General features: G+C 42.5%; 1 protein-coding gene across 1 annotated transcript in view; it reads left to right on the forward strand.

Moving 5' to 3' along the window:
- CHRNB4 (cholinergic receptor nicotinic beta 4 subunit) overlaps positions 1-16,084 on the forward strand; it is a 78,993-nt gene extending 62,909 nt beyond the window's left edge. Inside the window, exon 6 of the mRNA XM_073619214.1 lies at positions 14,482-16,084. Coding sequence (XP_073475315.1) covers positions 14,482-14,622 — 141 coding nt within the window. The 3' untranslated portion in view covers positions 14,623-16,084. The remainder of the gene's footprint in view (positions 1-14,481) is intronic.
- The last annotated feature ends 11,119 nt before the right edge of the window (positions 16,085-27,203 follow it).

Below are 27,203 nucleotides of genomic sequence, written 5' to 3' on the forward strand. Positions count from 1 at the left end.
ATCCAAAACCACACTGTGTTTTGGTACCACTAAAAATGAATGGAACACAAACATGTGTGCTGCATTTTGCCAGCATTGCAGTGTGATTTGGAATTCTGCCCACGATCCCAAATCGCTACATGTGAACAGTCAGGGCCTAATAGGCTAACACAACAGCAATTATGGAAGACTCAGCCTTAGCATATTTTATAGGTACAAGGAAGACCAGGTTTTGTTTAACTGTGCCCCTTAAGACCCCCCACTGTCATATTTGGCCACACCCACTTTTCTGCAGCAGCGCCCTGCAAGCGCCGCAGGACACTGCTTCCTTGTCATGCCCCTCATTCTCAAGCTCAAAAGTTTATAGGTACGTTCTGTATGTATGGACTCTGCACAGTACCACTTCTCTTGTCTAGTATCCTGGGTTAACAAAAAATCAGGGAGTGTGCTGCCTTCCACAAGATGGTGCCCTTTGCACCTGCCCAGTAAGATTGGCTATTACAGTGCACCACCCTGTTATAGGCAGTCCAATGGCAGAGAGCATTGATTCATCAGGTTTTTTTCATTTTTCGTTCAGCCAGTACCAGGCCTTAGACTGGACAATAGCCAACCTCACTGGGCAATGTTCATAAAAACTGGAAGAAGGCAAAACTGAAATCCGGTTCGATTTTCAAGGGGATCTGAGAAAATAGAATTAAGGATGTGATTGCTTACTATGAGCAACACATAGCTTTTCCTTTTTCCACTCTTTATGAATTTGGCGCAATTTGTTTTGTTTAAAAATACCTTTACTTAGTACTTGCTGCTGAACCCCCCCCCCCAGAGCAAAAAAATTATCTACGGCCCTGCATATACACTATATTGCCATAAGTATTGGGACACCTGCCTTTACAAGCACATGAACTTTAATAGCATCCCAGACTTCAATATTCAAAGGGCCCACCCTTTGCAGCTTTAACAGCTTAAACTCCACAAGGTTTAGGAGTGTGTCTATGAAAATGTTTGACCATTCTTCCAGAAGCACATTCGTGAGGTCAGGCACTGATGTTGGACAAGAAGGCCTGGCTTGCAGTCTGCGCACAATCCCATCCCAAAGGTGTTCTATTAGGTTGAGGTCAGGACTCTGTCAAGTTCCTCAACCCCAAACTCGGTCATCCATGTCTTTATTAACCTTGGTTTGTGCACTGGTCCAAATCATTTGGTGGAGGGGGGATTATGGTGTGGGGTTGTTTTTCACGGGTTGGGCTTGGCCCCTTAGTTCCAGTGAAGGTTTGTGCCTGACCTCACAAATGCACTTCTAGAGGAATAGTCAAACATTCCCATAGACACACTCCTAAACCTTGTAACCAGCCTTCCCAGAAGAGTTGAAGCTGTTATAGCTGCAAAGGGTGGGCCAATAAAGCGAGCAAAGTCCTTTCTTGTATTAAGAGAGGTATGGACTCCAGAGAGAGAGATATAATTTTGCCCCTGTTCAAATCATTAGTAAGAACTCATCTGAAATATGCAGTTCAGTTTTGGGCACCAGTTCACAAAAAGGATATCGGGGAACTGGAGAAAGTGCAGAGAAGGTCAACCAAACTGATACGAGGCATGGAGGAGATCAGCTATGAGGAAAGATTGGAGGAATTGAATTTATTCACTCTTGAGAAGAGGAGTATAAGGGGGATATGATCAACATGTTTAAATATATAAGGGGTCCATATAGTGAACTTGGTGTTGAGTTATTCACTTTACGGTCAACACAGCGGACAAGGGGGCACTCTTTACGCCTAGAGGAAAAGAGATTTCATCTCCAAATACAGAAAGGTTTCTTCACAGTAAGAGCTGTGAAAATGTGGAATAGACTCCCGCCAGAGGTGGTTCTGGCCAGCTCAGTAAATTGCTTTAAGAAAGGCCTGGATACGTTCCTAAATGTACATAATATAACTGGATACTAGCATTTATAGGTAAAGTTGATCCAGGGAAAATCCGATTGCCTCTTGGGGGATCAGGAAGGAATTTTTTCCCCTGCTGTAGCAAATTGGAGTATGCTCTGCTGGGGTTTTTTTTGCGTTCCTCTGGATCAACTGTAGGTATAGAATTGGGTATATTGGATTGTACGATATTTTTGTTTTTTGTTTTTTTGTTTTTTTTATGGCGAACTGGATAGACTTGTGTCTTTTTTCAGCCTGACTAACTATGTAACTATGTAACTATGTAATTCAATATTGAACCCTATGGACTAAGACGGGGGGTGCCATTAAATGGGATGTCAATGGTTGTCAATCAAATCCAGTGACATGGGAGACGGGGGCAGGTCAAGTCCTGCTGTCTGTGTCAATCGACGCAGAAGCGAGGACTCGTGTGCCCGCACGGGTGCCCCCATGGCAAGCGGCTCTCCTTGGGGGCACCCAATAAAGAGGAGGAGCCAGGAGTGCCGCCGGGGCACCCCAGAAAAGGATGATCAGGGCTGTAATCACTTTAAAGTTCATGTGCGTGTAAAGGCAGGCATCACAATACTTTTGGTAATATATATTTATGTAGCACAGACCCAAGACTGGTCTGGCTGTTAGGTGCCAGGTTCCATTTCCTGATAGGCACACGTCACCCAGGCACTCTGTAGTTCACAGTCACTTGAGTCAAAGAACAGGCTGTACATGTCTTTTTCCATTTATTTGCCTAAAAGAACTGGGATAGGGTGAGGGTGCGCCTTGGAATACTCCAATAAACTTCAAACAAAAAAGTAGTAGAGGACTCTAATGCCCCGTACACACGGTCAGATTTTCCGATGGAAAATGTCCGATCGGAGCGTGTTGTCGGAAATTCTGACCGTGTGTGGGCTCCATCAGACATTTTCCATCGGATAAAGAAAAAAAGAGAGAAGGGCGCACCAGCCATGTGCATTATCTTTTGTAAAACATTTATTAAGTAAAATGATAAAGGAAATTACTCACAAGCAGTAGAGAATCATGTGCCATAAACCTTGGACATCAACTTGCAACAAGTGGTAAAAATGATGAACAAAGCCTTCCAAAGGTATTTCAGAGGAATATATAACACTGCTCGCTTACGCGTTTCGAAGGGCTCGTCCCTTCTTCATCAGAGCTCTGATGAAGAAGGGACGAGCCCTTCGAAACGCGTAAGCGAGCAGTGTTATATATTCCTCTGAAATACCTTTGGAAGGCTTTGTTCATCATTTTTACCACTTGTTGCAAGTTGATGTCCAAGGTTTATGGCACATGATTCTCTACTGCTTGTGAGTAATTTCCTTTATCATTTTACTTAATAAATGTTTTACAAAAGATAATGCACATGGCTGGTGCGCCCTTCTCTCTTTTTTTCTTTGTCTGCTAGGATTCCCCATCCTTGAGGGCAGCAAGGCCAGTGTATCCCTTTTATCTATTGGGTCGACCACTTGTGCGCAGGAGTAATTTTCTGTTATTTTCCATCGGATTTTCCGACACACAAAGTTGGAGAGCAGGAGATAAAATTTTCCGACAACAAAATCCGTTGTCGGAAATTCCGATCGTGTGTACACAAATCCGACGGACAAAGTGCCGCGCATGCTCAGAATAAATAAAGAGATGAAAGCTATTGGCCACTGCCCCGTTTATAGTCCCGACGTACGTGTTTTACGTCACCACGTTTAAAACGATCGGATTTTCCGACAACTTTGTGTGACCGTGTGTATGCAAGACAAGTTTGAGCCAACATCCGTCTGAAAAAATCCTAGGATTTTGTTGTCGGAATGTCCGAACAAAGTCCGACCGTGTGTACGGGGCATAAGACTGACCTACTCCTTCAGCGGGAGGGCACCCCCCTTAAAGTGAAGGAAAACTGGTACTAAAAAGGGACTCCCTAACAGGGATATAGTCCTGGATCTACTGAGAAAAAGCACTCCTAAATGCAGCAAAAGAAAGTCCCCAAGTCCAAGAGGCTGGTACTCATTGGGGTTGATTTACTAAAACTGGAATCTGCAGAATCTGGTGCAGCTGTGCCTAATAGCCAATCAGCTTCTAACTTCAGCGTGTTCAGTTAAGCTTTGACAATAAAACCTAGAAAGCCTCTGTTCTGGGTCCTCCCCTATTTATACCCCTCTCAGCCCCCTGCTGGTCACGCATTCCATTGACCAGGGCTTGGCTTAGGAGGCATGAATACGCAGGCCGGGGTCTATGTTCTTCCACGTTGAACACAGAGGTGGCAAAAATATTCGATCTAAGCATTTATTCGTTTTTCTTTTAGTTTTGAATTGTTTTTTTTTTTCACGTTTTTGGGAAGAAGAGTGAATTGTGTTGATGTACTTGGATATTAAGAGACTTTTTCTTTTTGGTACGCTCATATTGTGTTTTATGTATTTTATATTATCACTTTACTAATGATTGTGCTATACTAAATATATCCTATATATGTTCTTCCACCAACTATATCCCATAACTCAGTGATATGCTGGGGAAAATAACTGAGCCTGCACCAGCAAAACCCAGAACAGACACTATTAAAGTGTTTCTAAAGGCTGAAGGTTCTATGCATGAAGGTAAAAATCCTTCAGTATGCAGCTCCCTCCTAATATTTACCCAAGCCCAATCACAATCCAGTGATGTGCATTAGAGTGGCTGCTATCCCGGGTCCTTGCCTCTTGATTGGTTAAAAGAAAGCATCAGGAGTCCTTGGCTCCTGCTGCTGTCAATCACAGCTCACAGCCAGTGAGGAGGGAGCGGTGAGCCGAGCCCCGTTCTGTGTGTCTTGTTGACAAACAGAGACAAGCTCGGGAGCGGGCACACACAAGTTCCCCTCTAGCAAGCAAATTATTGCTTTGCTTGACTACAGGGAGGCCAAAAATTCAATTCAACACTAGTAGCCTACTGGGGCTATATACAGTATCTCACAGAAGTGAGTACACCGCTGACATTTTTGTAAATATTTTATTATAAATGACACTTTGCTACAATGTAAAGTAGTGACTGTACAGCTTGTTTAACAGTATAAAATTTCTGCCTCCTCAAAATAACTTAACACACAGCCATTAATGTTTAAACTGCTGGCAACAAAAGTGAGTACACCCCTAAGTGAAAATGTCCAAATTGGGCCCAATTAGCCATTTTCCCTCCCCGGTGTCATGTGACTTGTTAGTGTTACAAGGTCTCATGTGTGAATGGGGAGCAGGTGTGTTAAATTTGGTGTTATCGCTCTCACTCTCTCATACTGGTCACTGGAAGCTTAACATGGCACCTCATGGTAAAGAACTCTCTGAGGATCTTAAAAAAAGAATTGTTTCTCTACATAGATTCCGCCGTAGATTTTTTGTTCATAATTCTCTTCTGGGTCACAGGAGTGCACTTACTTTTGCTCTCCTGTGACCCATAAACAGCCGACAGGAGGCTAAAGCTCACTGTTTGCTGACATCAGAGAGATCTTCCAGGCTTTGGAAGGATCCCAACCATACTGTCGGGATCCACCCAGCTGCAGCTGCCCCCTCTCCAGCGGGGTACTCCTTTGAGTGCTGAAGGTGGGACAGTGACCGCTCTTTACCTCAAGACTTTCTTTTAGAGTGTGGATGCATTCTTTAGCCATAGTGTGTCTGTATATAGGAATGTAGCCACCCTCTCTTTCTCACTATGGCTACTTTCACACTGGGGCGGGTGGGCGCCGGCGGTAAAGCGGCGCTATATTTAGAGCTGCTTTACCGTCGTTTTATCGGCGCTATTTGGCCGCTAGCGGGGCAGTTTTAACCCCCGCTAGTGGCCGAAAAAGTGTTAAAAACCCTGCAAAGCGCCACCGCAGCTGCGGTTTCCTGGCGGGTTTGCAGCGCTGCCCCATTGTTTTCAATGGGAAGGGGCGCTTTAGTAGTGGTGAATACACCTCTCCTATAGCGCTGCAAAGATGCGGCTTGCAGGACTTTTTTGACCGTCCTGCAAGTGCACTGCTCCAGTGTGAAAGCCCTCGGGGCTTTCACATTGGAGTGAATTGAGCGGCTCTTTCAGGGCACTTTGCAGGCGCTATTTTTAGCACTATAGCGCCTGCAAAGCGCCTCAGTGTGAAAGTAGCCTACATGACCGCAACTAACAAGTGTTGTTTGGTTTAAACAAATAGAAGTGAGGGGGAAAACGGAGCTAGCAAAGAATGTAACAATGAGGCCAGAAAAGCACCGTAAGAAACCATATCATGAAAAATATATTACAGGGCCATACACATATGGATGTGTATGAATTATTTTTGGAGAATGAGGATATCTTTTAGTGTCACTTCAAGTAAGAGCACCTGTCTGTTCTTATAGGATAGGGGAATGGCAGTTGGGCAGGAGTTACTTCTGAAATCAAAGACCTATATTAAAGTGGTTGTAAAGGCAGAAAGTTTTTTACCTTCTGCATGCAGCTCCCCCCGCAGTCCCCCCCCAAATACATACCTGAGCCCGATCTCGATCCAGCGATGTGCTTGAGAGCTGAGGCACTCTTGGTTCTCTCGCTCCTCATTGGTTCAGATACAGCAGCAGGAGCCATTTGCTCCCGCTGTTGTCAATCAGAGCCAGTGACAAGGAGTTGGGGGCCGAGCCGAGCCCCATTCTGTGTGTCTTATGGACACACAGAGCAGGGCTCGGTAGCGAGCATGCACAAGTGCCCCCATAGCAAGTGGCTTGCTTTGGGGGCACTAGGCGGGGGATGAAGCCCAGAGTCCCGGCTGGGCACCCGAGAAAAGGAGGATTGGGGCTGCTCTGTGCAATACCATTGCAGGTAAGTAGCAGAGCAGGTAAGTATGACATGTTTGTTATTTTAATTAAAAAAAGCCAAGCTTTACAATCACTTTAATTTTAAATATCCAGTCATGTGACAAACCCGTTTCATTTTCACATTACCATGTACACAATTTGATTTGACACGTGCACATCACTAATGTTACTAATTATACTCTATAATGCACATCACTAATGTTACTAATTATACTCTATAATGCACATTACTAATGTTACTAATTATACTCTATAATGCACATTACTAATGTTTCCACTGTAGTAAAGTAGACCCTAGATCATTAGACTTCACTCAATAATAAATCGTACTCTATATTAGCTACATGTGAGTTCATAGCGGGCATTACTTACTGTTTCTGAACCTATGCAAGCTTTTCTACTTTTAGGCACTTTTAGGGCTGACATCTAACAACAGAGACCTGTTTCTCTTTGTGGTTATTGAGGATATCATTAACATTTTACTGATGGATACAGACGGCACAGTAATTATACCTTAAGTACCTTTTTCACTTTAACCACTCCGTCTCTACAGTCATTTTTGCTTTTTTTTTTGCACTCAAGGTAAAATCTGCAGTTTTGGCTATAAAACCCCCAGAACATTATATATAGATATATAGATATATCTATATCTACATATATTTATCTATGTAGATATAGATATATATATATATCTATATATATAGATATATAGATATAGCTATATATATATATGATATATATATAGATAGATATAGCTATATCTATCTATCTATCTATCTATCTATCTATCTATCTATCTATCTATCTATCTATCTATCTATCTATCTATCTATCTATCTATCTATCTATCTATCTATCTATCTATATATAGCTATATATAAAGATATATATATATATATATATATATATATATATATATATATATATATATATATATATATATATATATATATATATATATTCTGAAAACAGAGGCCTGTAGAATTAAAAGATGACTAAATGAAATGACTTTTATTGCACTTTAATTCCCCCCCCCCCCTTGAGTAGATCTCCAGTTTTTTACGCACATATTCACATAAACGTATATAAATGCACATAAACGTCAGTTCTCTAGGCATGTATTTTACGCAGGATCTTCTAGCCCTACTAGCAAGAGCATTTCTTTCATGCAGAAAATATGTGTATGTCCAAGTGAATAAACCCTTTTGCCACGTACACATGACCGGTTTTGCCGTCGGAATAAACTCCGAAGGTTTCTCCAACGGAACTCTGACGGAATTCCATTCAAGCGGTCTTGCCTACACACGGTCAAACCAAAGTCCGACCAAAGTCCGACCATCCAGAACTCGGTGACGTACAGCACGTATGACGGGACTATAAAAAGGAAGTTCAATAGCCAGTAGCCAATAGCTTCCGTCTCGTACTTGCTTCAGTTAATGCGTTGTTTTTGGTCCATCAGAACAGCATACAGACGATCGGTTTTCCCCTTCCCGAATTGGTTCCGTCGGAAATATTTAGAACATGTTCTATTTCTAAGTCCGTCAGAATTTTCGAAAAAAGAAGTCAGATGAGGCACACATACAATCGGAATAGACGATGAAAAGCTTCCATCAGACTTTTTCTGTCGGACATTCCACTTGTGTGTATGTGGCTTTAGAGGCCTTTACAACTCAGTTTAGCGTAAACAGTAAGTAATGGCCTTAGAATTATTGCTCTGACTCTGATATGTGTGCCGGAACATGCTAACTGTGTAGACACATTTGCATTTGCAGGGTGACGGAGCTGCTTTTCATTTTTTTTTTATTATTTTAATTTAATTTTATGAAAGTGATATTTTTTATGAGCTTGTTTTAAACAGTTTGCTCTTTGGATGCACCACACACGTCCAAAGAGGCAAACTATCTTATCACCTTTGTAGTGCGCATCACCGAAAGGACCCGCTGATTTGCCCCATGTTCCTTTTCCATATTGGTGCAGTAACAGCCAAGCACACAGCAACAGACACTCTTCTGGCTCAATAAGCAGTCTAGGGGTTGCCTTTTAAGGTTTATTGCTAAATAACTTAGAGAGGGTGTAGGAAGCTGTGGGATACTTACTGAATGGTGAGTAATAAATGTAGGTCACTCGTCACTGTAATACTACTACTTTCCAGGACATTTCCTTTAGCGAAGGCTCAGTAAATGGACACCACCTGAGACACCTTTAGAAATATCCCAGGCTAGGCTAGCACTAGTATTGAGATGCCAGGACTAACGGTAGCAATATTCACTAGGATCTCCTCATTTAGGTCTGTACTCACAATGTCCCTGGATACTTGGATGCCTCCCTTTAATACCAGACAGACATTTCCCCGTGGATTTTCCAGACTGGATCCTCAGCAAAATCCCTTGCTTAGCATCAGAGATTTTTTTTTAGCAGAAACAGGCCCCCTCCATCTCTGCCACAGCTGGGGCCTCAATGAGAACAGGTAGAATTTTCAGCTGGGATGCCCACAAAGGCAGCAGCCCTTATGGTTGGGAACTTCTGCTGGACAAGGACCAAGCTGCCTTAAGCCCCATGCTATTTATGCAGTCTGCAGCCACCTACTGGGCACCCTCCCCAAGGGATTGGCTGAGACCACATAAATCTTCAGACTGCTGATTTGCATTGTCCCATCCCACTACATTCTGGAATCCACCAGAAGACAGGGGAGAGCAATCAAACCTGCAGCCTGCACTGTACAGTACAGCCCAAAGCAATCACACACTGCTCCACTAGTTACAGTGGAGCCAAAATGAAGTAATTTTGCCTAGCTTTCCTAGCAGCCTATCTAGGAGGGTGATACACCTTAAAGGAAAAATATAGTGCATTTTCTTTGAGCAAACATTATTATTATACAGGATTTATAAAGCGCCAACAGTATGTGCAGCGCTCTACAACATGTGGGCAGACAGTACAGGTACAATACAATTCAATACTAGAGGAATCAGAGGACCCTACTTGTTAGAGCTTACAATCTAAAAGGGAGGGTCATGTGATACAAAAGGTAATAACTGTGGGGAATGAGCTGATGGAGAAAATAAAAGTACAGTTGCCAAGTGGAGGCGGCATAGGCTTCTCTGCAGAGAAAGGTTTTCAGGGATTGCCTAAAAGTGGACAGATTATAAGATAGTCTAACAGATTGGAGTAGGGAATTCCATAGGATGAGAGCGGCTCAGGAGAAGAACTGGAGGTGAGCATGGGAGGAGGTGACAAGGTAAGAAGGAGGTCAGGGGAGGAACAAAGAGAGCGATTTGGTTGGTATTTGGAGACTAGGTTAGTGATGTAGTAGAGGCAGAGTTGTGGATGGCTTTGTAAGTTATTGTTATTATTTTGAATTTAATTTATTATAACAGAGTTTTAAGAAAGTGCTCTCGGTAGCTCAGTGCATTTAGTCTGACTGTCTTTTAACTGTTGAGATATGATATTGGCCACCCAGGGAGTGCATTGTTTTCACTGAGCCATCTGACCAATATAGATTGATTTGCTAAAGACAAATAGACTGGTCACTTTTCAAGATAATTTGCATTTTGGAAGGGAATTTTCCCTTACCTTAGCAAGTACAATGAAAATTCACTTTACAAAGAGCACCCATTCTCACATAATCAAATTAAAAAAAGTATTTTTGCTTGCACATGGCTGGATGATGGAAGGCAACATAGCTTCACCTCATTTACTTAGCTAAGGGCACATTCCACTGGGAAGCACAAATTCCCTTGCAAAGTGAACAGCCTATTTGCCTTTAGTAAATCAACTACCTTTATGTAGCACTGCAAAGCCAAAAGCAAAGCCTGCAAATGTACTTATCAATTGAGAAAATTATTCATAGAAAATGTTTTTTTTTTTTTTTTTTTTATGATCACATATTTATACATGTTTTACCACTTACTGATCATTTACTTTTCTGATCTAAAACACTTTGAAGAGACTATGCATTGCTATTATTTTCTCATTGGTCAGAAATGTATCTAATAATCTTAACATCTGTGTTAACCATAGTGAAAATCTCTCTATGGGCACACATCGACCTATGTGTGTCCAGGGGCAACTTAAAGTAGACGCGCTCAGTCAGGGGTGTATGCAATAAAGAAAGCTTGTGAAGACTAGCCCAAAATAGCACATACATCCTTTCTTTCTTTAGTGAGGAACAGAGATACCCTCCCTTACCCTTCTCCTACTTTACTGCACAGCTATTGCAGCTGTTAATATTATTAATGTAATTTATTAGTACTTCCTGTGTAGCGTTTAAATACATTTTATAGATCCATAAAACGTTTTCCAATATGTGCATATTCTAGATTTAGGAAGGCGTTTTACATTTCCTAGTGACTTGATGCCAAGTCTTAGGACTACATTGGATGGAGGATTTTATTCTTATGCAACTGAGTTACTTAAAGCAGTAGTAAACCACAAAAAAAAATCTTCTCCCTGCAAATCAATGTCATAATGTGCATTATGAAAGACTTACCTGAAAACCAAGCCCTTCAGCGGCACATTGTCACTGCTGACGGGGCTTCCATCCTCACCCAGTCTTCCTTCCACATTCGCGGGCTGCGGCTGTTTGACTGGCCGAGCCACAATGACGTAACTCCTGTGCATGCCCGCGGGAGTCACAGCCATGGCACGGCTCTCTCCAAGGATGGATGGCACGCTGTCCTTCAAGAGAGCAGTGCGCATGCCCCGCAGACATCATAAGTGCTGCTAAAGTAATTACCTTCTAAACGGTGAACAAGAGCAATCTCAAGGTATGTACTAAGCAGCTGCCATAACCTGCACTGAAATTAGAATGAGGAAGCAGAGGCAGAAAGCTACACAAGAAAATTGTAAAGAAAAGATGAGGAAGAAGAGAAAGTGTGTAAGGGGGGGGGGGGGGGGGGGGTCCGGCTGGTTGATCGATCCCAACAATAATTGAATAAATAAATAAAAGTGGAAGTGGACAAATTTATCCAGGTGTACCATGATTTCAATCTATTTGGGTAGTGTTCATGGAGGCAGGCAACAAGCACTTCCTTCCACACAATGTGGTTAAAGCGGTAGTAAACCGCAGTTAAAGAAAAAAAGAATCCCCTGCTAGGCAATGCTATTGCATACTAGCACATTATGAGAGACTTACCTTAAAACGAAGCCCTCCAGTGTTGTGCTGTCACAGCTGAGAGGGCATCCATCTTCACCTGTCTTCCTTCCTTGTTCGAGGCCTCTGGCTATATGAGTGGCCAGGGGCACGATGATGACATGAGCGTGGGAGCTGCCGTTTACAATAAGAGCTCTGCCAAAGCTCTACCATCAAAGCACTTGCGCCGGTGATGTCACCAGCTGCATGCACACTGAATATCTCCTAAACTGTGCAAGTTTAGGAGACATCCACAGTACCTACAGGTAAGTCTTATTACAGGCTTACCTGTGGGAAAAAGATGAAAAAGTGAGTTTACTACCACTTTAAGTTCTGCTACCCACTGTTTAGCTATCATTTTTATTAAAACAAATCTATGCTTAAAATCTTCGTTTACAGAAATGTTAACACTCTTGACTGCCGAGGTGCAATAGGCCTAGGTCCCAATTAACGTAACACAATGGGATCAAATCCCCACCACCTTTGCCCTTTACCCCATTAAATAAGACACTTACAACCATTAGGTTGGAAAGGGCAAGGCACAGCTTTATTAAATTCCAACACATAACATGCATAACATGTGAACATATTTAACCAGTGCCAGTCACAGTCGTACTGTGAGCACTCAACCACAAGAGGGAAGTGTGGCCTGTCCTTACCATAAGTGCTGGACAGACAGCCTACTTCCAATTTTCCATCAAGGGCATAGCCCATTACAGCAACTTTAACTGCTGGCAAAGTCAAGAAAACTGCAGCAAGCTGTGACATACCATAACAGAGGAAAAAGGGGTCGGAGAATGGGCAGCTCTTCCAACCGACTCTTCCGAAAGACGCAGAATTCCCTGGGGCACACGTTCCCTGAGCTCAGTGCCATCCCATCCCCCCATGTTTTACCAATTGTTCCCCTTGTCAGGATCCTAGCCATGCCCCCATCAGTCAAGGCTCTCTTTCCCTAGGGAGGAGGCTCAAGAGGCCTTTATTCTGGGATTGATAAACAGAGAGAGATAGAAGGGCTAAAATACTTACTAGAATGACTGCTCCAAGTGTTCTCTGGCCAGGTAGGCTCCAAGTCAGACACATTTCTGCCCACCCCCAGGAGCAATCCTGTATGTGACAACCCAGAGCTTAACAGAGCATGGGTAAAACCTGTCCATTTGGCAATTCTGGCTACGAGGATTCAACATCCTCCAGTCTTAGGGCATGTAGCCCACCCTCTTATCCTTCTCCTCTATAATGTGTATATTTCCAGGGCCAATGCACAGAGCGGGTAAGTATAACATGTTTGTTATCTAAAAAAATTATAACTTTACAATCAACTTTAAAAATGCACAAAACTGCATAATGCGTTCATTTCAATAGGCCTGCTTAACAAGCATAAATGCACAAATTGCTACACATTCTATGCTTTAAATATGCACTAAGCTGCAGCACACAGATACTTTATATTACATTTATGAATGAAATTGCTTCTTGAAATATATTTTCATGCATTAAAAAGTGTGATTTTTACTACAGGAAAGTGGAAAAGTATGAACTCTACTGCATTAGCTTAGCATGTTATTCATTTCGGTTAGTCTTCTTTTGTCACATAAATATGGAGAACAAGGATCTATCTGCATGTTTGGAAGTTAACTGGCAAGGGGAGGTCTGGGAGGTGAACAGAACCAACTGGCCCTATAATGGTAGGTACAGTTTCCTGGGAACTAAAGAGAGTGCACACAATGTGAACCATGGTACCACTCTGATTGGTAGACATGGGAAAAGGTGGGTGTTGTCTTAAAAAGCACATTTATTGTAGCATACTGTTCTGTAAAAAAAATATATGGTCTCACTGTAAATACCAGATAAAATACCATGCTATAATGCAAATAATCTATATACTTCAACTTCCATAAAGACACGAGCAGGACACATTTAACAGTTGTGTATTCTTCCAGCATTGACTTCCTTGTAACACATTGCATATCATCTCAGAGCCACAAAGTAGAAAGACTTTGATGATGGTAAATTTACCTTTGTGATCACAAGTCTGAACATGGCCCATGATGTAGCTATATAATGATGGCAACTGTACCTATCTGCAGGTCCTGTTCTGAATGTGGCAGTATGTCCACTCAGGATCACCAGCCCAATATCTACTACAGTATTTGTACTGGCCTGGGTAGAAAATGTCCTCAAAGTCCAGCCCTCTTCTGTAATTGCCATTCCTACACTTGTGACAGGGTAGCATGAGTTTCTCTGCTGGACTGATTCAGTTTATTCCGGGAGGAATACAATGTGATTTAAGTTTAAATGACAACCTTGAAAGTGAATGCTTATTGGTTAGGTTACTACACAGTTCCAATTGTTAAAGAGAAGTAAAGTTTGAGTTACTGAGCTCAGTGACAGTCAGATTTTTTTTAAAGATGCAGCTTAGAATAGAAAGGTACATTTGTAAAAAGGGACCTAGAGTTTGGCTGTCTAGAAATGAAAATACAAAATATGCAATGGTTCACTTTTGCCTGTCTACAAGAAATTGTATCTGTTAGTTCTGATAATGATAAATAAAAAAAAACAACTCTATAGTACCCGGAAAGACAAAAACTGTAACCAAAACGAATATTGTACAATTATGTATTATTATTCAGACCACTTTGGTGAATGTCACTTGTATCATATTATTTTTTTCCAGATAATTGAAGATTGGAAGTACGTTGCCATGGTTGTGGACAGACTCTTTCTTTGGATATTTATCATTGTTTGCGTTGTGGGAACAGTTGGACTCTTCATGCAGCCACTACTACAAAACCATATTCCATCTGGAAGTCATTAGTGAAAAGAAAGCTGCAGAACATTACTGTAATTTTGACAATGCTTCCTAATTTGTATCTTTACTGAAGTCCAAAGGATAACAGATTTTTTTATATATTTTGTTTTATAAGTGCATTTATGGAAAGGTCAGGGAACTGCTTTTCCGCACAGCTTATTCTGGAATGCTTGGACTTACTTTGCATTTTTAGCCAATATCCAACTTTTTATGGTAAAGTATAATGACTAGCTCAGTAAACTAAATTTAAAAAAAACAGTTTTTTAGTAAAATGTACATTTTATGAGTTGAAGATGAACTATAGCGAAATAAAGAAGCTTTATGCCTTTTATACACATTGTTTGGAACCTGCACATTCTGAAGAGCCATGTTATGGAAGTGTGGTTATTATAAAATTAAAGTAAATCTTGCACACATTTATTTTACATTAGGTATCTAAATGTCTTGTGTACAGTACACTATCATTACATACATCAGTATGTATCAGTACATACCTGTAGGTTTTCATCCCTGACAATTGCTATTGCTTGCATCAGTGGCTTCTAATTCACTGACACAGAGCAAACATGTGGCTAGTAAAATCAGATTTATCTTTTTGACTGTAGAAAAGTTCTATAAAAAGTTACAGTGAAACAAAAAGACAAATCGTCAAAAGATCGTATCACAAATCATACACAGTATACAAAGAATGTCATACAAAGAGATATATTACCTGTACAAGCCTTGCAGACGGTTAAAAAAAAATCATGCAGGTTGAATTTTGTTTTAGTTTATAACAGCAGCAGTCTAAACATATCAAACCTTTGCGAAAGAAAGGAGAAGGGAGGGAAGGGAGAAGGAAGGGAGATGGTCAAGTGGGAATCTATTCATGCTGACCAAATTTTGTCATATTTGGCAGGACAGCCTCTACTCACATGTGTTAGCTTGTACATAAAAAGTGGGGAGTTAATCACCAAGCACCAAATATTATAGGATGGCGGGGAGGAGAGTTTCCACTTAAGGAGAACTTCTAGCATAGTAAGATGCATAGGAGAGTAGTAATTTAGAATGTTTTAGAATGTTTTTTAGGAAGAGCATCATAAAGGCCCAGCAATAGAACAAGGAGATCATGTAATAGAGGTACAGTAGATGAAGTTCTTTTTGCATTCTATTCATGATTTAAACCCAATAAGCAAGAACTGCTGGACAACTCCATACCATATGATTAAAGGTGCCAGTGGCACTCTGGCATTTGTGGCAAAGCGGGGAGAGCGTTGGGTAAATGCAATGCAACTGTTGGAGTGTATAAAAGATTCTATGTCAAAATTTCAGTTGGGTAAGTTTGTCCTGTGCGAAAACCATGAGTTCAGCATACTGGGCCACCACATCTTCCTATTTGTCTTGTGAAAGAATAGGGATATTGTTCTTCAACTTCTGCAACAAAGAAGAGGTCTTAAATTCATGATAAGTTATAAGATGGGTGTAAACTGAACAGAGGGGTTTAGGTCAGAAGCTCTCAATAGAGGCTCTAAAGGATATTGCTGAAGGGTGGGTTTCTGGGGAAACTGGGCCATAATACAATGCCTAAGGCTGGGTTCACAAGTGTGCGGCTGCGGTTTGCAGTCCAGGGTCCGGCGCGTTTCTGTTCACAGGTTCTGGTGCAGTTCAGGTGCAAATTTTTGCCTGAATTTGCACCTGACCTAGATCCAAAAACATACAGGACCCATTTTGAAACCGGGTGGCAGCTGCCCCGGACAAGTGTGAACCACCTCCATTGAGAGCCGATCACATTGATGCTGTATAAAACGCATCCAATTCACATATACTGTATCTCACAAAAGTGAGTACACCCCTCACATTTTTGTAAATATTTTATTATAGCTTTTCATGTGACAACACTGAAGAAATTACGCTTTGCTACAATGTAAATTAGTGAGTGTACAGCTTGTATAACAGTGTAAATTTGCTGTCCCCTCAAAATAACTCAACACACAGCCTTTAATGTCTAAACCGCTGGCAACAAAAGTGAGTACACCCCTAAGTGAAAATGTCCAAATTGGGCCCAATTAGCCATTTTGCTCCCTGGTGTCATGTGACTCATTAGTGTTACGAGGTCTCAAGTGTGAATGGGAAGCAGGTGTGTTAAATTTGGTGATATCGCTCTCACTCTCTCATACTGGTCACTGGAAGTTCAACATGGCACCTCATGGCAGAGAACTTGCTACAGATCTGTAAAAGAAAATTGTTGCTCTACATAAAGATGGCCTAGGCTATAAGAAGATTGCCCAGACCCTGAAACTGAGCTGCAGCATGGTGACCAAAACCATACAGCGCTTTAAGCACCTCAATACAGTGCACTTACACCCCCTTCCTGTCCAGACCAATTTTCAGCTTTCAGCGCTCTCACACTTTGTATGTCAATTACTCAGGCATGCAACACTGTACCCATATGAAATTTGCGTTCTTTTTTCACACAAATAGAGCTTTCTTTTGGTGGTATTTAATCACTAGTGGGTTTTTTATTTTTTGTGCTATAAATAAAAAAGACCGTAAATTTTGTGAAAAAAAAATGCCTTTTTCTTTGTTTCTGTCATAAAATTTTGCAAATGAGTAATTTTTCTTCATAAATTTTGGCCAAAATGTAATTTAATTTGGCACGCCCTCTGTTGAAGTCAGGATATGACGAAACGCGTCAGGGTGTGGCCTACACGATGCCGGAAGTGACGTTTGCGCTCCACCACAGCCTGACTCACAACCAGGAAGTAGAGATTGCTCCTTGGGAAGCTGAGCCGGCTGACGTTTATTATGGTGAAGTGCACGATTTAAATGCTTCCTCTGATGTGCTCTGTTGATTGCAGTGTTGATGTATGTATATATATTGAAGGGGGGTTCTTTGTGTGATGTGATGGGCTTTTAATGAATAAATAGGATTACCCTATGTGCGCTTTTCTTTTGTTGTTGGGTTATTTCTGAGCTCTGATCATCTGAGAATCCTCCGGAGGGGTGCTGGCAGTGGCTTGTAGCTTGGATGTTTCTTTCCTTGGAGGCTCATTACTATTAAGTTCTGGTGAGTTTAACCCCCTGAGGGGAGTGTGTTCTCACATGGTGGAATTGGATTGACCGGTGGAAGGTGCACACTGAGTTTCTATACTATGATCACCTATGAACACTTTCTGAACTATTTTTTGAACTACCCACCACTCTCAAAGGACTTTTTCTTGTGAAGTTGTATATTTGTTTTAGCTCAACATTAGCGCTGTTTTGAGTGTGATATTATAGTCTTGTCTGCTGATTATTGTATACCACTATTTACTATGATTTATCCATAATTTTAAACGGCTGCTTCTGCATTATTTTGATTTTACACCTTTTGTACCTATTGTGTCAGCAAATTGGTGTTATTTGTATTCTATCTTCAGTATATTCCTGCTTCAGAACAGCATCTGTCCCTGGCGCTGAGTGGTGTACTTTTGGGCCCGTAAGAACACCTTTTTTACATTTTCCAAAATTTATACTGCTACATATCTTTGGTAAAAACAACCCAAATTAGTGTAAATTATTTGGTCTTTGTGAAAGTTATAGAGTCTACAAACTATGGTGCCAATCACTGAAAATTGATCACATCTGATCACACCTGATGTACTGATGGTCTATCTCATTTCTTGGGACACTAACAAGTCAGAAAAGTACAAATACCCCCTAAATGACCCCTTTTTAGAAAGTAGACATTCCAAGGTATTAAGTAAGTAGCATGGTGAATTTTTTTAAGTTGTCATTTTTTCCCACAATTCTTTGCAAAATGAAGATTTTTTTTTTTTTTTTTTTACAAAATTGTCATATTAACAGGTTATTTCTCTCTCAGAGCATATGCATACAACAAATTACACCCCAAAATACATTCTGCTACTCTTCCCGAGTATGGCGATACCACATGTGTGAGACTTTTACACAACCACATACAAAGGCCCAACATTGAAGTAGCATCTTCATGCGTTCTACGAGCATAAATGACACATCTCAATTCTCAACCAGCGTTTACATTTTTGAAGGCCCTGAAGCACCAGGACAATGGAATTGCCCCCAAAATGACCCCATTTTGGAAAGCAAACACCCCAACGTATAATCTATGAGGCATAATGAGTCTTTTGAACGGTTCATTTTTTTCCAGAAGTTTTTGGAAAATGTGGGAAAAAATGAAAACACATTTTTTTTTACAAAAGGTTGTCCATTTATCAGATATTTCCAACACATAGCATGTACGTAGCAAAGATGACACCCCAAAATACATTCTGTTACTCCTCCTGAGTATAGCGATACCACATGTGTGAGACTTTTACACAGCGTAGCCACATACAAAGGCCCAACATTGAAGTAGCACCATCAGGCGATCTACGAGCATAAATGACACATCTCATTTCTCAACCACCTATTGCATTTTTGAAGGCCCTGGAGCACCAGGACAATGGAATTGCCCCCAAAATGACCCCATTTTGGAAAGCAAACACCCCAACGTATAATCTATGAGGCATAATGAGTCTTTTGAACGGTTCATTTTTTTCCAGAAGTTTTTGGAAAATGTGGAAAAAAATGAAAACGCATTTTTTTTTACACAAAGTTGTCCATTTATCAGATATTTCCAACACATAGCATGTACGTAGCAAAGATGACACCCCAAAATACATTCTGCTACTCCTCCTGAGTATAGCGATACCACATGTGTGAGACTTTTACACAGCGTGGCCATATACAAAGGCCCAACATTGAAGTAGCTCCATCAGGCGATCTACGAGCATAAATGACACATCTCATTTCTCAACCACCTATTGCATTTTTGAAGGCCCTGGAGCACCAGGACAATGGAATTGCCCCCAAAATGACCCCATTTTGGAAAGCAAACACCCCAACGTATAATCTATGAGGCATAATGAGTCTTTTGAACGGTTCATTTTTTCCAGAAGTTTTTGGAAAATGTGGAAAAAAATAGCATGTACATAGCAAAGATGACACTCCAAAATACATTCTGCTACTCCTCCTGAGTATAGCGATACCACATGTGTGAGACTTTTACACAGCCTGGCCACATACAAAGGCCCAACATCCAAGTAACACCATCAGGCGTTCTAGGAGCATAAATGACATATATAATTTCCTGGCAACCTATCATTTTTGAAAACCCTTCATATTTCTAACACATAGCATGCACATACCAAGAATTACAATCCAAAATAAATTCTATTGCAGAAAGGGTAAAAAAAAAAGCATTACCTGTGCTTTTAGTAGTATCCACAGAGGAGAGCACTGGTCCAGGCAGCAGGCAGGGATGTGCTTAGCGACAGCAATAGTAACTATCCAGGCAGCAGGCAGGACAGCACAGTCCATAGAAATTGTCCAGGCAGAGACAGCCAGCACAGCCATAATATTGGTCCTGGTACACTGTTACCTGCAGACACTCATTATTGTACCGCTCTCCAGCCCTTCATAAACATACTGCCTCTTGCTACAGCTAATTATTTGCATAGTCCAGGTAGCGGTGTGGTCCATTCATGCGACAGGCAGAGGCATGGTGGCAGTAAGTCAACAGCAGGCTGAGGGCCACAATCAGGTAAGACCTGTGCAGAGGGGCACAGGGGTAGAGGCTTCGACCCACCCAAATCTCTATGAAGCCTCCGGACTCCAGACCCTAATCCGGAAATTCCGAAACCCGGAGAAAACAAAAAAATTGTTTTCTCCATCCGGAAAAACAATTCTGGAGCCCCTCACATATGTGAGACCCCTGTGTACTACAGTAGCAGGGCAACAGATCAGTCCAAGCGGTAAACAGTAGCATAGTTAATAAAACAGGCCAGGGTCAGTTCACGTAGAAGCAGTCCAAACGATAGGCAGAGGCATAGTCACAAAACAGGCCAGGGTCAGTTCACGTCAAAGCAGTCCAAACGGTAGGCAGAGGCATAGTCAAAAAACAGGCCAGGGTCAGTTCACGTGGAATCGGTGGCATGCTTATTTGGGAAAGAATGGAAAATGGTCAGCACAGATGATGAAAATGGGGAAATGATTAAAAATATGAGCTAATATTTTAGGGATGTATGATAAAGTTGGAAGCATTCACCAATGCAAAGGAGAGGTTGGGAGGGACACTGGGGACAATGGTAGCTGGTATCTTTTCTAAATCCTTTTTTGGTGCACACGCGACATTTTTTTTGCCGTCTTCGGCCTGCTTCAGATGGTGGAATGCTGAAGGGGAAGTGGCGCTCATGAAGTCGGCAAACAGCCTCAGAGCGAAGGTCTTCTGGGGGGGGGTCTTTGGTGACGAATGAGGGACGTGACAACTTCTTCTATGAATTTTAGGAAGGGGGCGGGGCTTTCAATGGATTTGGTGTAGACTACGTAGGTATTGTAAGTGGCCAAATGGATGAGATAAATTGCTACCTTCTTATACCAGAATTGGGACCTCCTTATTGACAAATAGGGCTGAATCATTTGATCATTAAAATCTACCCCCCCATGTAGAGATTATAATCTTGGACACATGTTGGCTTTTCAATGGGACCTCGTCTTCTTTGTACCTCAATTGTAGTGTCGTCATGGATGGTGGACATCATGTGCACGTCCCTCTTATCCTTCCACCTCAAGGCCAGCACTTCGTTGCATCTCAATGATGCTCTTTCCCCCCTTCGCAGCTTTTTGTTCGCTAAAGATTGTGGGAAGCCCTTTCTATTTTTTCTGGAGGTTCCACAGGCCAGGGTTTTTGCAATGTATAAGTGTTTGAAAAGGGGCAGGCTCGTGTAAAAGTTGTCAACGTATATGTGATATCCTTTGTTTAGAAGTGGGTATGCCAGGTCCCATACAATCTTTCCAGTTGTGCCCATGTAGGCCGGGCACTCAAGGGGCTGGAGCTGGGAATCTTTTCCTTCATATATGCGGAACGCATACAAATATCCCGTGGCTCTCTCACATAGCTTGTATAACTTTACTCCGTATCTGGCCCTTTTGCTAGGAATATATTGCTTTATTTCTAGCCGGCCTGAAAAGGGTACCAGGGACTCATCGACACATATATTCTGATCGGGGACATAGAGTTCTGCAAATTGTTGGGAAAAGAAATTTATCAGTGGGCGAATCTTGTATAACTTGTCGTAATTTGGATGATTGTGGGGAGGGCACTGGGTGTTGTCGCTGAAGTGAAGAAAGCGCATTATCATCTTGTATCGGGACCTAGATATTACGGCAGAATAAATGGGAATGTTGTGGATAGGGTTGGTGGACCAATAGGCATGTCCTTCATTTTTTTTTGTAATCCCCATGTTTAGGGTGTGGCCCATAAACACTTTGAACTCCTCCAAATTCAGATCTCTCCACTCAAAAGGACAAGCATAGGATGATTGGGGGTTGTTGGCAATATATTGCTGGGCATATAATTTTGTCTGGTCCACAATAAATTGCAGCATAGTGTCGGGCAAAAACATATGAAAGTAATCAATCTCTGAGAAATTTTGGGTGTTGGTCTGCACACCTGGCAGTGCTGTGAACGGGGGAATAATTGGTGATGCTGAGTTGGAAGGCAGCCATGTTGGGTTGGCAAGACCATCTGGCATGTATGTAGAGGCCCTGGCTCTTGGGGGGTGTGACACTCCAGTAGTTGGATTGGAATTTCCTGTGCTGGTACTCAGGCGTGATATGGCAGGACTAATACTGGGTCTGGGCATTTGTTCCTGGGGCCTATCGCCGGCGGCAGTGCTGGTACTGGGCATTTGTTCCTGGGGCCTATCGCCGGCGGCAGCGCTGGTACTGGGCATTTGTTCCCGGGGCCTAACGCTGGCAGCAGCGCTGGTACTGGGACTTGGAATTTGTTCCTGGGGCCTATTGGTAGTGGCAGCGTTGGTACTGGGCCTGGGAATATAATCCTGGTTTCCAGAGTGCCGTGCCCTTTTGGGAGGGACCCATTCTTCCTCCGAATCATTTGCCGATTCACTATTTGGTTCAAATGCCGAATTTGAGTCAGAATCAGAATTGGAATCTCATGAGAACTCCCCGTTGCTCTCATCGGTCATGGAGAGGATCTGGAACGCCTCCTCACTGCTGTATACTCTTTTGGACATGACGCGGTGTGACAGGTGGCAGGTGACAGTCACTGATGGGCTGTGCGATGGGTGGCAGCTGACGTTCACTGATCGATGATGATGGTGTGACAGGCGATGGTCACTGATAGGTGACAGGCCACGGACAGTGACGGGTGATGGGTGACGGGTGATGGCTGGCGGTCACTAAAGGGTGATAGGTGATCGGTGATGGCTGGCAGTCACTGATGGGTGACGGGTGATGGCTGGCAGTCACTGATGGGTGACGGGTGATGGCTGGCGGTCACTGATGGGTGATGGCTGGCGGTCACTGATGGGTGAAGGGTGATGGCTGGTGGTCACTGATGGGTGACGAGTGATGGCTGATGGGTGACGGGTGACAGGTGCACCGCTGACGGTCGCTGATTTGTGACAGGTGACAGGTGCACCGCTGACGATCACTGATGGCAGTCCCTTATGTGACAGGTGCACTTTATTGGGTGACTGTGGTGACTGTTGGGTGACAGATGACAATTGGAGGGGCGATGGGACAGGTGTGGTGTTGGTGCAGACACTACAGAACACAGATTGGTGACTCACTGCTTCTGGCTCTTCTCTCCTCACACTGGAAACGGTGTGTGAGGAGAGAAGAGCTAGTAACAGCTAGTTACCGCTCTGTGTTTACATTTATGATCGGCTGTGAATAGATCACAGCCGATCACGTGGGTAAATAGCCGGCCAATGGCTGTTTACCGGCGTCGGTGACGAGTAGTGTTCCCGGGAACACTCCGCCACCGACGTGCACGCGCAGCGCGCTCGTGATCCCGCGCATGCGCCGTGCACAATGGGGTGGACCTATCTGTGATCGGCCGTGACTTAATCACGGCCGATCACGTGGTAAACAGCCATGTCCAATGGCTGTTCACCCCCCCTCAGTGACGAGCGGTGTTTCCGTGACACGCCGCCACCGAAGGAACAGGGATGCGCGCACACGATCGCGCGCATTCCCTGTTTAAATGGGAGGCCGTCATATGACGCCCTCCCTCAACGAGAGCCGCGCCGCCTGGCCGTCAATTGACAGCCGGCGGTCGGCAAGCAGTTAACAGGACAGATTCCACTCAGAACAGGCCCCGCCATGGTTGACCAAAGAAGTTGAGTGCAGGTGCTCAGCGTCATATCCAGAGGTTGTCTTTGGGAAATAGACATATGAGTGCTGCCAGCATTTCTGCAGAGGTTGAAGGGATGGGGGGGTCAGCCTGTCTGTGCTCAGACCATACGCCGTGCACTGCTTCAGATTGGTCTGCATGGCTGTCATCACAGAAGGAAGCCTCTTCTAAAGATGATGCACAAGAAAGCTCCCAAACTGTTTGCTGAAGATAAACAGACTAAGGGCATGGATTACTGGATGTTAAGAGAGTTTACCAAGACTCGTGGCCACTCATTAAAATTAGAAGAAAAGAGGTTTAACCTTAAACTACGTAGAGGGTTCTTTACTGTAAGAGCGGCAAGGATGTGGAATTCCCTTCCACAGGCGGTGGTCTCAGCGGGGAGCATTGATAGCTTCAAGAAACTATTAGATAAGCACCTGAATGACCACAACATACAGGGATATACAATGCAATACTGACACATAATCACACACATAGGTTGGACTTGATGGACGTGTGTCTTTTTTCAACCTCACCTACTATGTAACTATGTAACTATGTATGTCCTGTGGTCTGATAAGACCAAGATAAACTTATTTGATTCAGATGGTGTCAAGCGTGTGTGGCGGCAACCAGGTGAGGAGTATAAAGACAAGTGTGTCTTGCCTACAGTCAAGCATGGTGGTAGGAGTGTCATGGTCTGGGGCTGCATGAGTGCTGCCTGCACTGGGGAGCTACAGTTCATTGAGGGAACCATGAATGCCAACATGTACTGTGACATACTGAAGCAGAGCATGATCACCTCTCTTCGGAGACTGGGCTGCAGGGCGGTATTCCAACATGATAGCGACCCCAAACACATCTCCAATATGACCACTGCCTTGCTAAAGAAGCTGAGGGTAAAGGTGATGGACTAGCCAAGCATGTCTCCAGACCTAAACCCTATTGAGAATTTGTGGGGCATCCTCAAATGGTAGGTGGAGGAGCGCAAGGTCTCCAGCTCTGTAATGTCATATGGAGGAGTGGAAGTGGACTTCAGTAGCAACCTGTGAAGCTCTGGTGAACTCTGGTGAAAATAATAGTGGCCACACCAAATATTGACACTGTGGGCACAATTTGGACATTTTCACTTAGGAGTGTACTCACTTTTGTTGCCAGTGGTTTAAACATTAATGGCTCTGTGTTGAGTTATTTTAAGGAGACAGCAAATTTACACTGTTATACAAGCTGTACACTCACTACTTTACATTGTAGCAAAGTGTAATTTCTTCAATTTTGTCACATGAAAAGATATAATAAAATATTTACAAAAATCTGAGGGGTGCACTTTTGAGAGATACTGTATGTGAAATCAGCCTTAGTTGCATATTCCTCCTTCAATGAATCAAAGGTGCAGAACTCACTTTCCAGAAAAAGGTAATTGGGCATCTGAATGTGCACTCTATTCAAGGCAACAGGATCAGGAACACTATTACGATAAGGGAGCATAGGGTTGTCCCAAAGAGGGTATGAGGGGACTGTACCTCAAGTACAATCAGATTTAAGTTGGAACTAATGATCTGTGTAGTTGTATTTAACAGTGACTCAGAAAGTGTTTTAGCCATTGGTTGATCATGACAGGCAACTAGTATTTCTCTTATAGCAGGTTTTGCTAAAGAATAGGTATCACGAAGTGTCTACTATTATCTTCAATAAAACCTTTTGCTGTGCTCCTATACCAAGCAGCAACTAAACCTTCCTGACTTAGGTCCCCTACCCAGTGACAAATCCCTTAATATCAACTGATTTGAAATCTTTGGCCCTTCCATGGTAATGATATCTATAGGCTAAATAAAGTGTACCCCACAAAATGTGCCATGGTGAAACAATGATTGGTGGGCTTAAAGAAAGGTGGGTGTTCCTAAAGAACATGGTTTATCATAACACACCTTTTCACATCTTCCAGCATTAGCTTCCTTTGGCTCTTGGCCTTCAGTAAGATGAAATCCCAGAGCCACAAAGGAAGTCAGTGTTCTCATTCTCGATATCTGAACAGTAAAAACATCTACATTCTTGGGTGCAACAGCCCAACACATCATACAGTATTCGTACTGGACCAGGCAAGTCAAATCCTGGTATATACAAAAAGTTGCTCTGCACTAAAAATGAAACTAAAACAAATACCAGACACTCATATTAAGCTGCTGTGCTATATTTTTAATTTATATATGGTAAATATTAAAGAAATAGTGTATACCCCTACTACAGTACTACCAATTAAAATGCACAAGGTTTTATAAATTGGTAGAAGTTTCTAGCTCTGTGCAATATTTTTTAAAATGTTTACAGTCCACCGCTAGGTTGGTGGTTGTGGCATAGATTTGAGGGTATAGTTTATCCTCAGTCAGGAAAGTTGAAACCATACTAACAGAGTCAACCTAGCATCAGCCACATGCAAAGATTTCCTGGTTACTAAATGCAAGAGACGATATCATATTATGTTGGGCTTTAAAGAGAAATTCCAAACAGTATCAAAAACCAACCAGTGAAAAACTAGAACATGCCTGCATATAAAATTAGATATTACCCTCAATCACCATAATATTTGCAGTCTAACAATACGTTAGTGGATGTGACTTAGCATTGAGGGTTTATAGGAAAGTTAAAACCATACTAACTAAATATCAGATATTACTCACAATCAGCATAATCGGAATACTCTGTAATTCTTGGTATCCACAACACACACATACCACTTCACAGGGTCAGTAGGACAGTAGAAATGTGCTTCCCAAATCCTGTGCTGTGTAACTATCTCTCTCTCCATTTCATCGCCAATGGTCCCATTCAAACTTGCAGGTGAGGTTTGAGGCTTACTGTTCGCTTTGAGAAATATGTTAGTATTATTTTTTTTTACATGAATTCTTCTGGGAGAGATAGAAAGTGTGTTCCAAAATCACCAGATTTGCATTAAAGGTATTGAGCTGGATGGGTGCACCATAGCAATGCTGGAGAGCTAAACAGATAGGTTGGCTCCTTGTATGCATTATAAAGTTTTAGATTTGGATGGGGTGATAAGGGATTCAAATGCCTGCCAGTGTGTCCCTGTTGGATAGCGACATGGTTTAATATCAGAAAATTCACTTTTTCCATTTGTCTTGTTAACCACTGTCACCAGGGAAATTAATTGACAATTATGGCACACTATTCCTTTAAATTTAGTTAGTAGAATTATTTCTCCAGAATGATTTTCCTGCCCAAATATATTTACGTTTTAAAAAGACAGTCCCCTCATTCCTCCCTAAAAAGCGTTTAGATCAGTGGTTTTTAACCTGGGGGTCAAGTCCCCCTCGGGGATCAAATCACAATTTTCCAGGGGTCACAGAATCCTAGGCTGTTCCTGAAGCCCGCACCGCTCTCCCAGCCT

Source organism: Aquarana catesbeiana, linkage group LG03 (genome assembly GCF_042186555.1).
Source record: "Aquarana catesbeiana isolate 2022-GZ linkage group LG03, ASM4218655v1, whole genome shotgun sequence".
In the NCBI taxonomy this organism is placed as follows: domain Eukaryota; kingdom Metazoa; phylum Chordata; class Amphibia; order Anura; family Ranidae; genus Aquarana; species Aquarana catesbeiana.